Here is a 13,692-nt window from a genome sequence, read left to right as displayed (position 1 = left end):
ACTGTGAGGCTGATGGTTTAATTAAGAGACTTGTGGACGGTTCTTTACTATCATCATCTGTTTTATGTGAATTTATCTGCTGTGTGGTTCTGTTGTTGCCGTCACTGTTTAAGCTGCTGTGTGTTACCAGGTTCATCTAGATTCTGCAAGAACGGCACATCTAGACTCTCTGCACTACGTTATATAGTCCAACTCTCTGTCTGTGAGCATTTTATCTGTCATCTATCATTCATAATATTAGGTTGAGTTAAGGCTGCGGGGGTCTTAGAATTTACTTTGCATGAACAGTTAAACTAGAGAATGTTTTCATGCGTTTGTAATAAATGAATTTATTTTACTTTTCACTCACATGGCAGTTGTGTTTTTTATTGTTGTTTTTCCCAGAATCAGAATCTGTTCTATTAGCGCCTCCTAGTGGATTTAAGCCAAATTAGGATTTCTATTTGCAATCTAATAACCTCTAAGGAACAGGCGCTTCAGTGTGTCAGTGTCAATGTTTCTCATATTTAGTTGCAATTAATCACACTATTGCAATATTCTCTTTGTTAGAGTGGTTGCCTGGGAGCAAATTGATAGGACCAGTGCTTCATTCTGTTGGGAACATCTGCATAAGAAGGCTCAGTATTTAGCAGTAGGTTGGACTGACGTCTATTTTTTTTTCTATACTATATACTATATATTATTTATTTAAGAATATATATATAGATACATAATAATAATATATAATATATAATAATAAATATGTATATATACATATTTATTATTATATATTATATATTATTTATTTAAGAATATATATATATACATATATATATTCTTAAATAAATAATATATAATTATCAATAATAAATAATAATAAAGCCAATTATTATTATTATCACCATCATCATCATCATCATTATTATTATTATTATTATTATTATTATTATTATTATTATTATTATTATTATTATTTTACATTTGTAAACATGCTTCAGTTTTACAAACTTTGCCCATAACACATAAACACAGGTGACCGTACCATGTCAGCGTCGGGGTGAGGCTGTAAAAAGTTTGTGGAAACTGTAGTGAAAAGGGAAAAACACTACGTAATATGTGTCCCAATGGATTTATTTGTTATATTTATTTATTTACTTCGTGTTTACATTTAAAATGTTAACAATAGTGTTTGCTATTTATTTATTGCACAGGTTTGAGTGTATAAAACAGGGATTGACCCCCCCCCCCCGCCCCCCGCACAGTCGAACAGAGTGGTACGATCCAGCAGGCAGACAGAGTGCAAAACCCAAACACGCAGATAACTATCAAACAACGGCGGCCTGACAGTCATTTAAATCAGCAAATCATCCCAACCGGTAAACAATGTGATCGATTAAGAAGAACACCTCGGCGAGGACTGTGACACACGCATGACAACCAACTTTGGTTGTTGTGAGAGGCGCACCATGGCATCTCAGCCGAGGTAGGAAGACGCAGCGGCGGCTAGCAGCTAGCAGGCAGGCAGGCAGGCAGCCAGGGGCGCTAGCTTAACAGCGAAGTTAATTAGCCGGATCCTTGAAGTTAACTTTTAAACTCAGAGCTGTGTGGAAGAATGAGAGCAGAGTGTGGGTTGATTCTGTTGGCTGATTTTCTGTCCTTGTCCGTGTCAGACTGACTGTGCCGGGGGGTTTTAAGCTCCATAAAGCTGCTCGAGGAGAAGGTGGAATCAGCTGGAAACGGCAGGCTGCTGTGATTTCTACCAGCTGCTCACAGAGAGGAGCTGCTGCCTTCATACAGCTTTATGTTATTTATTAAATATGGCAAAACGTATCCCCCCTCCCCCCCATTTAACACACGACTTTACACAACCACAGACATCATGTGGATCTCCAGTGCTTTGATTTAACCTTTCAAATCCAACTCAAAGAGTTAAATGAATGAGACAAAAGTGAATTTTTCATTGCTCTTGTGTCAATAGGAGCACATATTCTAGCTGACATCATTAAAACATGACCTGAACATGATGAACACACAAATCCAAATCCAGTTATTGGTCATTTGCCTTTGTGAAATGCCTACAATAACATCCTGTCCACTACAAGCCTGTTGGTTTTGCTGTTATTGAGCTTCAGGAGGTTGTCGTCTCATCAATCCTCACCCTCATGTCACATCAGCTTGACTGACTGATGGAGGCATACAAGCCTGAGGCAGTGTCTGTCAGAAATATAGATGACCTTTGCCTCCCTTTAGGGTGTTTTTCAGTATCGCTGCTGCTTTTTTGTGGGTTATTTTGGGTTATTTTGTGACGTGAAGCAGTTGTAATTTCAGTATTTTGTCCCAAATCATTAATTTCCTGATGTCCCGGCCTTCATTAATTGGTATGGTTGACGATAAAGGCACCGATGAGAACACCATGATTTGTTTTAAAGCATGGTGTTTTGTTTCGTGCCTGTTAAATGTGTTGTTTGCTCCTGGGTATTACCGATGCTCGGCCTGTGGCAGGGCAGTGCCAGTTTGTGCTATCCTCGGAGTTTGGCCGGGCCTCTCTGGTACATTAATGAGTGAGTGCTCATCTGTTTGGCTTAGTCCCAAATCTTTGCGGCTCCACTTGTTGCCATGGAAGCATCCCACTGGGAGGGAGGGAGGGCGGGAGGGACGATCAACACCGGGTGTATTTTGGGAAGAACATTCTGAATGTGTTAAGTTAAGTTTTCATTTAAATCTATGTGTTTAAAATTACCAGCAGGGTTTTTATTTTACGAGAAGTGCTGTCATTCACATCATTGACAGGAAATCAGGGTTGATGTTAGCGATGATTACATTTGAGGTCTGAATAGCCTGTTGTTTGACATCTTTGGGGACCAGAAAGAACAGATGTTAATGTTGTGCAGAATCCTCATGGCGGCTGTGAGCCTAATTACACCTGTCTGTAGATATGATGGATGTCAGCTTCTCCCATAAGAGACAATTATGATGAATAAGATCTGAGTTTCTCTGCCCCTGGGTCTGAGAGCTTTGAGAGCTTTGATATGGAGAAGTCATAGGATATGTTGCTCGACACTGAATAATCCTTAATGTTCTACAGTGTTTACAATGAAGAAAGGAACATTCTTCGCCTTCGAGCATGGGAACAGAGGACCCAAGAAGCCAGTCAAGCCAAAGAACTTAACCCTGAGGATGTGCCACTGTTCGGGGAACCATACAAGGTAAGAACTCGCACAGTGGGAGTGTAATGTTTTGAAGGATAACTCCGGGACTTGGTTAGCCTCTTCTTAGTGTAGCCCCTGGCATGGCTTTCACTGCAGAGAGTACAAAAAGCATGAAGGTGCTTACCACACACGTTTGGCTTAAATGAATGAAAGTTGAGAAGTGTGTATCATATTTCAGGTATAAATAAGGCCCTGTTCAGGTGTGTGACCTGTGTTTATGTTGGAGAAATCAGGGCCTGCTTGTATTATGTCAGGGAAAGGTTTTCACAGTCTGATAGAGTCCTTTCTTAATGTTTTTCATGAATTATTGAAGAAAAAAAATGATTAATTTTGACTTTTTGCCGCCTTAAAATGTACAAATGCTGAAGTCGTTTCCTTCTTTTCATAGACGAACAAAGGGGACGAGCTTTCCAATAGAATCCAGAGGATGCTGGGCAGTTATGAAGATGTGAATAACCTCTCGTCCACTGAAGCTTTACACATTCCTCCTTATGCAAACCCTTCACAGTCAGATCAAGGTCAGCCAAACACGGATAAATTCGCCATCAAACCTCCTCTGTCCACACAAAGCCAGAAAGCGTCATCTGGTACCGGTTACTCCTCCCAGCCCGCGAGGATGCCTTCTCACAGCCACCATGGACATCCATCCTCTTCCTCAAAGCCTTCTTTGACCCACAGTCAGCTCGACCAGTCAGCACATCCGCCGAAGAGCGAAGTCTTCTCAGATCTCAGGGAGTGTGTCAGCCTTCCCCAGGGAATGCCTGCCCAGTCTCCTGAATCGAAACCACTACCCTTCCTACATTCCAGCGATCACAATAACACCGACATGGACACTAAGGACACCTTTGAGAGGCATCAGCCGCTGGGGTCCACAGACCATCCCTCTGAGTCTTCCAGCACTATGAATGTTTCGACGCTGAACATTAAACAGTCCCCTAAAGATGTTCCCCTGTCTCAGGCCAACAACACTAACACACTACCCTCCCAGACCTTCCCTCCGCTCCTGTCGTCTAAGCAGCCCAGCACAGTCATGACCCAGAAGCCAACGGCGTATGTGCGGCCCATGGATGGTCAGGACCATGTCGTCAGCGAGTCGCCCGAGCTAAAGCCTTCCCCGGAGCCTTATGCACCGCTGCCGGAGATAATCAACAAATCTGACATGGAAAAAATAAAGATAACGCCACCGTATCCGGAGGTAAGTTTAAACACTCTACAGACCCCCACAGCTACAGAATGTTTAAACAAAATGGATACAATTTCGCAGCTAATTAAACTCTGTCATTTACATATTTTGATTTTCAGGCACTTGTACTCCTGATTATTTTGGAGAACATTGCTGCTCATCTGACTCACATGAACACACACCCAGTCCTTCACACCTGCAGCACCACACACCATTTGTCACTTTGCCCTCCTGCACAGTAGTGCTGCTGTTTTTACTGCTGGGACTAATCCAGTGCAGGATAGCTTGGCAGTGACTCATTCCTCTATTTCTCACCAAGCCCTCAGTGAGTTGGTTGGGACATGCAGTGCTTCGCATTTTTAACCCTGAAATCCACACAAATTGGGGGAAATATAATAGCAATGATGCCTCTCTGATCATGCATTCCCTTGTCTTGTTCAGATGCAGAGTGTGTGGGTTGTGTTTGTGTTTTTCTTCCCCACTGTGTGTGTGTGTGTGTGTGTCTGCGTGTGTGTGTGTCCTCGGCTGCCTCTGATAAATTCACCGCTGGGCTCAGCAGAACAATAAATGAGCTTTGTCACCAACTTACATAACTGCTCTGGGGGCCCATTCAGGCCGACCTTATCTCAAACACAGTCCATTGAGGAGGCCTGAAAACAAACAGAAATGTAGCCTGTCTACTCATTCACACTCACACACACACACACACACACACACACACACAGGGTTTATCTTAGGTGGAGGTTGGAGCTGACGCAGGGCGTTGCGTCATGTAGTTGTGAGGGTTTGGTTAGTGTTTACTTGGTTTACTGTACTTTGTTCAGAATGTTTTGTATTTTTCTACATATAATGTTTTTTATTCCCATTAATGATGCGTTGGGAACAGCCTGTAACACAAAGATAAAGGTGGACGTTTAATACATTCTAGAAATAATCATTTAAATTGCGTCACACATTTCACAATCCTGGTTTTAAGATAAGTGGCACCTCTGGTATTATAGCTGCAGACAGACATATTGATATTTAAAGTTTTGCTCTTTCACTGTGTGATTTCAGAGACTAACAATAATGAATGTTTCCTTCTGTATAGACCAGGACAGATGAAGCACAGTGTGTAGAGGACATCTTAAGGGTGAGTCCAGCTTTTTACATTCTCATAAATAAAAGCATGTGTAGAATTTAAAACATAGATTTAAACATATTATTTTAAAAAATATCCAAAAAGTCACAGATGGTGCATTCAAGGACCACGGGAAAGTCTAATTCTATGATGAATTGACACTTCCTGGTTTCTTGAGCATGCATTTTCTGTCACTACCAGTTGCTGCCTTTAATCTCTCTTTGAGATGAGGCGTCCTGCTGTCGAGTAGAAGCTCGTCTGCAGTGTCTGCTGTCATGCTGAGGTGTTTCGCTGTGTACTTGGCTCAGAGCTCACCGTAGCTGCTTCATTCATTTTTCATTAAACAGCAAACAGTTGCTCAACAACGCACTGAAGTTGAGCAACAGCTGATAGAGACCCTTTTTTTTGTCTTCTGTCACTTGATGTTTGTATTTTCTTTATCAGCGTGTCTTTTTGTGAGTTCATAGTTCCAGAGATAAGCATGTGCACAACTTTTCTTTGCAAAGGAAAGAATGAAGGGAGCTCTCGTTCACTGTATCCATGACCTTTTGTTTGATTAGGCTTCTTATCACTTCCATCTGAGTTTAAAGATGTCTGTTGTCATTGATGTTTTTATCATAGAAAAGCCACTGATTGCATTATATTGTTTGCAGTTAGTTGATCAGTGATGCGTGTAGAGGCAGAAATGCGTTGGTGTATAGGAAAGTGTCAGCTGCAGCTGACAGCTGGAGAATTAAGTGTTTTTGCACCTCCATCCATCCATCCATCTTCAACCGCTTATCCGGGGCCGGGTTGCGGGGGCAGCAGTCTAAGCAGGGACACCCAGACTTCCCTCTCACCAGACACTTCCTCCAGCTCCTCTGGGGGAATCCCGAGGCGTTCCCAGGGCAGCCGAGAGACATAGTCTCTCCCTGGGGCCTCCTCCCAGTGAGACATGCCCGGAATACCTCCCCAGGGAGGTCTCCAGGAGGCATCCCGTGACCTATGGTCATGAGCTCTGGGTAATGACCGAAAGAATGAGATCGCGAATACAGGCGGCCGAAATGAGTTTCCTTCGAAGGGTGGCTGGGCGCTGCCTCAGAGGTGAGAAGCTCAGTCACCCGAGAGGAGCTCGGAGTAGAGCCGCTGCTCCTCCACATCGAGAGGAGCCAGCTGAGGTGGCTCGGGCATCTGGTGTTTTTGCACAGCGTCCATTTATTTCTTATTAAAATTTACTATAGAATTTGCAGATTTTGTTGGTCTGTGAAGGGACGTTAGTGTGAGTCTTACAGTCAGTGGGTGTGCACCAGCATGCATAAATATTTTAAAGGGAGCAGAGCATGTTTACCCCGCGACTCTTCAACATATATGTGACGTTTTGCTTTTCTTCACAGGAAATGACTCACTCGTGGCCTCCTCTCCTGACAGCTCTGCCCACACCTACCACAGATAAACCCTCCAAGCCTCTGTTCCCAGCCAAGGTGAAGGATTAAATTCATTAAAATCAATGTGGATTTGATGCTGATCCGCTGCATTTCTATACAAAGGCGTAATCTAGGAGAGAGGAGGACACACTACACTGTAAAAAGAAACCACAAACATTCTGATTTAATCTAGTACAGAAATCAAACATGAGTAAGGACTCGGAGTAAACTTTGTTTTTTTTGTCTTCACAGGAAGCTGAGCATGTCTCTTCACGGCCAGGACAAAGTGAGTAATGAGGGGAGGAAGCAAAGGGACATAACAAGGAACAATAGTTAGAAATACATCTAGAAAACAAACAGGTGTTAGTCTTTTATCTCAACGTTTTCATGCATCGCCTGCACTGAACCCAGGAGACCTTTAAGTTGTAGAAGATAAAGATCTTCAGGCACTCTCAGTCTGAGCACAATGAGGACATGTGGTAAAAGTCTTTATTTAGTTACCCCTGTGATTTGAATGCTGCCAACTTAGAATTATAATTAGAATAATCTGTCAGTGCTACTAAAATACTTTTTAAGAGGACACGGTCTTTTACCGACTTACTGTGTGTCCATAGTTACGGTTTTATTGATTTATTGGCCACTATCAGTGCAAATTCCACCCTGAGCGTGGACAGGAAAGCTCAGGTGTTTTAAAAACAAACTTGCTGCATATTAAATGATACTGACGGCCTGATTGTTTATAGTTGTTTATTATTACGACCACAACATTTGTTTTCTGTGTAATTTCTCTTTAGAAAAACTCGACTCCCCTCCTGTGGATCCATCTCATCTCAGCCAGCAGAAGGCGTCTTTGTAAGTGACCGTTTTTTGTGCCATCAGACCACAGTCACTGAGCAGTGTGTGCAGCTATGAAGCTTATTTCCTTCTGTTTTATAAAAACCAATGTGACAGATTGACTTCTGTGTGTGTGTCCGTAGTTCGTTTGATGCAGCACATTCCAGCGCAGCAGAGTCTACGAGCTCCAGCGACTCGGAGAGCAGCTCAGGATCAGAGTCGGACAGTGAAGGCGCCACAGAGGAGCCACCTCCTCCGCCATCAGTGAGCAGCTCAGTGAAAGCGGAGGTGATTAGTTTACATACAGAATGATGGCACACTGGCGGCGCCTTCTCTGTTTCTGAAACCACCATGATTTGTGTCTTTTTATAGCCTGAAGCTCCGGCAGTGAGCCGTGTCGATTGGCAGTTGGGGAACTGGATCAGGTCCAGCCAGCATTGCTCCAGCACTGAAAGTCAAAGCGGTGCACCTGTCTCGGAGAGCCCCTCTCACAAGCCCACGTACTCCAGTGTAGAGGTGGTCAACGCCACTGTGGACTCTTCTCACCAAAAGGAGTTCACCGACGGCCTCTCCATTCCCCGGCACTGCAGTGAAAGCCAGCAGAGTAGCCAGAAGTCCCTCTCTGCCAAGGCGAACGGCTGCAAGAGTTCCAGGAAAATCTCAAAACCTGTGAAGGTAGAACGCACTGAAGCAGCACAGTGTGAAGAAGTCAAAACCACAGAAACAATAGACTCGTGTTTAACGGACAGATCCAAAGTGAAGACAAAAACAGGACGTGGTAAAAAAAGCAGGGAGAGCAGTGACACTAAAAGGAGTGTCAAAAGGACTAAAAACACCTCAGTGGACCAGCAGAAGGCTGGATCAGAGCCTGCGCCTGAAGTCACGCTCGATCTGTCATGTGGTCATTGTCCATCATGTGGTGTGCGGCATCCTAACCCCTGTTCCTGTCCTACGCAAAATCCCGCTGAGCCTCAGCAGTCGCCTCCTGTCCTCTCTGTCAGAATCAAGCCTAAACCAGAGACTCACAAAGCAACACACAAGCACTTAGAGAAGTCTGGGCGTACAGCCAAGGGTTCACGGGACCTCCACAGGCCTCCTGGACCCCCCCTTCTGGTCAAGATAGATCTTAGACTTCTCTCAAGGGTCCCACAGTCCTCCGGCTTTCATCAAGGGCCTGCAAAGAGCTCAGCAGGGGTAGTAGAGCCTGTTGGAGGAGGTAGTAATGCATCTACGACACACAAACGCACCAAAACCAGCAAAAAAAGGATACCGCAAAATGTAAGAAACACCAGTGTTTTGGACTTTTTTGGGGGGGTTCTACTGAACTCTGATTTTTGTTATGTAAAGATATGACTTGTCCTCCGTTTCTGGCAGGTTGAGGCAGACAATAAAAATCCCAGGAAGAAGCAGAAGCTGGAAAACAAGAATACCTCACAAACGGATGTTTCTATGAAACTGGAGTAGGTCCCGTTCATAAATTCAACATCCTTTGTCCATCATGTGTAAGTAGTCAGATTAAATATAGCTCTCTGATTTCATCACCTACAGATGTTCCAGTCATCTGGAGCAAAAGAAGGCCAAGAAAAACTGCCAGCACGCCGCAGCGTCCAAAGACACCGCAAAGTCACACAAAGTCTGTTCAGGGAAGACGCAGCAATCCAGCAAGAGCCAAGACAAGACCAAGAAGAGCGGTGGACAGCACGTAGAGCACTCACGCTGTGGAAAGGTAACCGTCCGCATCAGGCGTCTACACACAGAGTTCATGATAAAATGATTCATTACTGAACATTTTTCACCACACATCTTCCCTCTGTCGCAGCACAAGCGTCCAAATGACTCGGCGGCTTCGGTGCCCGCCAGGCGCACTTTGACCAACAGGCCACTGCTGGCGTTTGATGAGAGGTAAGTTCTTCCTGCTTTGTTCTAGATTTCCTCCCTCAAAATATCACACTTCCATTCATAACTGAGGCCGTGTCTGTTTCATATGGGAAAAGAGGCTTCTTACAAAATCCTGCCTACAGATTTAAAAAAAAAAAAAAAAATGAGTGCTGGTTTTTTCAGTGAAGCAAAATTTTGCACAATGAAGCTTATTGTGAGTCCAGAGCACCAGAGTAGCTGGTCTTTCTCCCTGTGACATCCATCCATCCATATTCACCCTATCCCGGCTGTCAGTGGTGACCCTGGACAGGTCACACGTCCATCACAGGGCTACCACAACCCCTCATGTGTCTACTAGTTCCTCTATTTGTCTGCTGTATCATGTGACTTTGGTGGAATAATCTAGTAGCTGGGGTCTGAAAGCGGCAACCTTCGGGGCTCAAAGTTGAAACCCATGCGGAAGTGTCAAAACTTGTAATTCATGCCGCAACCACTGGGGGCTGGCTCCAAAAGCGAGTAATTTCCCATAGACTCCCATGTTAAAATGGCCGACTTCACAGCAGAAAAAAACATGTTTACAGCCTGGTACAAAAAACCACTCTGGTCTCAGATGATAGGTTCTCTTCTAGAGTCAATTGTAGGGGGGGTGAATTTTTTTACAACTCACTCGTTTCAATGGTATTCTGACTTAAAATTACGCATAATTATGGGCGTTGCCGCTTGAGTGACAGACAGTTGACGTATCACAGCGTGAGTTTCCTGCTTCCACGATCGCCCGCCCCCCTAAACCCCGCTCGTGCTCCCCCTTTTTGTCCATATTTGGAGTTTTGGCGGACGTGACGCTGCCAACATGGCGGCGGTCATCAACGTCCTGGAACCTCCCACCGAGCCTCAGAACGGCTCTTCAGAAACAAACGGGTGACGTCACGGAAGCTCTGTCCATAGTTTTTACTGTCAATGGGTCTGAATGAATGACACAAGCCACTGTGGAAATGTTTAAGATTGCAGTTCACCCTGCAGCCTCTAGGGGCTGGCTCCAAAAGTGAGTCAAAAAAAAAAAAACGACGAACTTCACAGCAGAAGTAAGCTCATCTCCACTGAGGAGTTTGGAGTGTAGGTGGACTGTGACGCTGCCAACATGGCGACGGTCAGAGACCCAAAAACGGCCCTTTAGAAACCTACAGGTGATGTTTATGCTTAAAACATCACACAGCAGTGTATCTGTTGTCAGTGTTTTGCCAGAAATGACTGAGAAATCAGAGGTTACTTAAGGTTTTTCTTTGTGTTTCTCTTCTGGGAACTCCAGAGCTTTAATTTAAAACGGAGCACATGTTCTGTGTAAGAGATGACCGAGGGTTTATTGGTCGCCTCTTTCCCCCTGCAGGCAGTATCCAGTGAAGCATTATATAAAAGAGGCCAAAAGACTGAAGCACAAAGCAGACGCTGAGGTACGTTTACGTTAAATGATTTTATTAAAAGCTGCTGCAGTATTTTAATATTGCTCACCCCCCCCTCTCTGCAGTCAGATAAGCTCAGTAAAGCTTTTAACTACCTGGATGCTGCTATGTTCTTTGTGGAGAGCGGGATCGCCATGGAGAAAGATCCACAGATTTCAATGTCTTCCTACACCATGTTTGCAGAGACAGTGGAGCTCCTCAAGTAAGACCGCACGCCTACCACAGACTGTCAGGGTTTGGATAGAGGTTAATCATAACTGCTTCATGTTCCTCTCTCACAGGTTTGTACTGAAACTTAAAAACACGGCGGACTCCTCTGCTCCAGCCTCAGAGAAGGATTTTGTAGCTTTATGGTGAGGCAAAGATTCACCGTCCCTTTTGTCTTGTTTTTCCACATAAATGCTGAACAACACACATTTGTGTCCCGTAGTTTGAAGTGCCAGTCGCTCCTGCAGGTGGCGATGTTTCGCCACAAACACAAAACTGCACTAAAGTATTCAAAGATGCTCACTGATCACTTTAATGTAAGTATAATAAAGCCGTTAGCATGACTTCTTAATTACCAGTGTTGGATACAGTCACACTTTATTCTGCTTATTCTTGCAGAACTCCGCTCAGGCGGCTCACACCCCTCCTGTCTGTACACCAAAGTAAGTTGTACACTCTGAGTATAACAGTCGCTTTCTTGGACAGCTGTCACATGATGCGTGCGTCTTTTTTTCAGACTTGTAGACAACCCGTCCCCCAGTGTGCCATCTCCTGCCAACGCATCGGGCAGCTCGGGCCCCGGCAGCGGGCCGCTGGCGTCCTCCTCCGTGGTGATGCCGCAAGCCATTCAACAAGTGGCCTTGACCTACGTCAACATCACCATGTTATTCTTGAACGCTCATGACATCTGGGAGCAGGCGGAGGAGCTGGTGAGCCAAGGCAGCGGTAAGACGACCCACCGAAAACGTCTTTTCTTTTTTTGAGTTCTTTTTTTGAGTGTGTGTTTAAATATCCCTCTCTGTGTGTGTTTCAGGTATGTTAGCAGAGCTGGACGCTGTCATGGATGCGCTGAGTCTCACTTCAAGTATGAGCTCCATGGTACGCTACACACGACAAGGTGTCCACTGGCTGAGACTGGACAGCCAAAAGGTATGACACTGGATGCCTGCGAGCTGCCTCTCACTGCCTTAAATCACCACTTCCTGACCTGAACTGTCCTGAAATTAGTCCAGTTTTCTGTGTTTCACCTGGACATGGATGCAAATGTGTCGTGATGTTTGTTCCTACACGATGAATTCATGTAATGTTTCCAAAAAAAAAAAAAAAAAAGGGGCAGAAACAGCATCAAGGTGTGATCAGACGTGCCAATCTGACGGTTTATGATTCTATTCACATTATTTATTATTCTTCTTATCACAGTTTTTATTATTACAGCCTCTGATCGGGCGATAATTATGAAAACAGTCGGCACTTAAATCATAAAGCTGCGGTTTATTTTATTAAATGATCTACCTGTATTTTCTACAATCGGCTATTCGTGGCACACGGGGGCTCTAATGGCGGCATGAAAGCTGGTTAATAATAATTATGAAGTGTGTTTCCACACGATATCAAAATAATCAGCATTAATTTATTCTTTTATGTCATGTTGGAATCTGTTTTCAGTTTAGTATTACTTAAATGGACAGAAATGCACTAAACGAACAACTGCTGCGACCCGTTCAGATGAAGTCCAGATGAGTGGCAGCAGAATGGTTCTGCTCCTTTAAGAGATGAGGTCACACCATGACTGTGCTGAGCGAGGGTAGGAGGTGCAGCAGACCTTAAAGACGTTTGTATTTTGTGCAGCTGAAGCAATCAAATATGCTGTCGCTCATAGTGATCATTCCTCCTGTTCATACTGTCTGTAACGAGCTCTCATATAAAGCTAAGCACGGGTTCAAGCTGGAAAATCAACATGTTGTGACCAATAGCAGCTGATAGCAGTGGATTATACAGTATGTAGTGCATGCACACGCCAACAGCATCATGTCTGCAGACAGGACGTGGACTGTACTATGTGTTTAAGCAGCCATCTTGGATTTGAGGGGTTGGTGTCAGTGAGGAGGTCGTTTCTTGATTGGACATAGACTTTAGCGTGCTGGATGGGCTTGATGCTTCCATTATCATTAGCTTAAGCTAAGAGGAGACGCTAGGTGACTGTGGAAAAGTACAGATACTATTTATACCAATGCATTTAAGCTTTGTATGAACATGCACACAAAAAAGACAATGTTTTTTTTGGGCTGTTTGTGGTCAGAATGAGCAGAAGGAATGATTTCAGCAAACCCAAAGTGAACTTAAACCAAAGACGTATCTTGCAGACAATGAGTGTAGGTTCACATTTGAGTTACCTTTTAAGTATAGCACAGCTGTAGGGTTCCCTTTAAGTTGAGCACCTGAATGTTTCCCACACTTTTGTGTTTGTAACTAAATTTGTGGGATGGAGAAGTAAAGGCCAAAATTGACTAAAGAAGGCGGTTTTGGGAGTATTTTGTGTTCAATTCATTGCATTATTGTCAAAAAATAAATTGAGTTGTTGACATTGATATCACAGGAGGATACAGAAGTAATCAGTGTGTGTAAATGTGATGCTGAAGAT

At 44.1% G+C, this 13,692-nt stretch overlaps 1 protein-coding gene across 1 annotated transcript; it reads left to right on the top strand.

Annotated features, from left to right (window-relative positions):
• The first annotated feature begins 1,263 nt into the window (after positions 1 to 1,263).
• Positions 1,264 to 12,427, top strand: aff1 (AF4/FMR2 family, member 1). Its single transcript, XM_028417565.1, has 19 exons — positions 1,264 to 1,462; positions 3,065 to 3,185; positions 3,577 to 4,383; positions 5,462 to 5,503; positions 6,865 to 6,951; positions 7,147 to 7,180; positions 7,689 to 7,746; positions 7,872 to 8,016; positions 8,101 to 9,006; positions 9,103 to 9,188; positions 9,277 to 9,454; positions 9,548 to 9,630; positions 10,991 to 11,054; positions 11,129 to 11,265; positions 11,345 to 11,416; positions 11,494 to 11,587; positions 11,670 to 11,713; positions 11,788 to 11,996; positions 12,085 to 12,427. The coding sequence occupies exons 1-19, from the start codon at positions 1,410 to 1,412 to the stop codon at positions 12,204 to 12,206; spliced, it is 3,342 nt and encodes a 1,113-aa protein (XP_028273366.1). The 5' UTR covers positions 1,264 to 1,409; the 3' UTR covers positions 12,207 to 12,427.
• Positions 12,428 to 13,692: the final 1,265 nt, after the last annotated feature.

Source organism: Parambassis ranga, chromosome 12 (genome assembly GCF_900634625.1).
Source record: "Parambassis ranga chromosome 12, fParRan2.1, whole genome shotgun sequence".
NCBI classification, from domain to species: Eukaryota; Metazoa; Chordata; class Actinopteri; family Ambassidae; genus Parambassis; species Parambassis ranga.
Note: the sequence above shows the minus strand (reverse complement) of the source record. Positions and strands in the feature narration are given on the sequence as shown.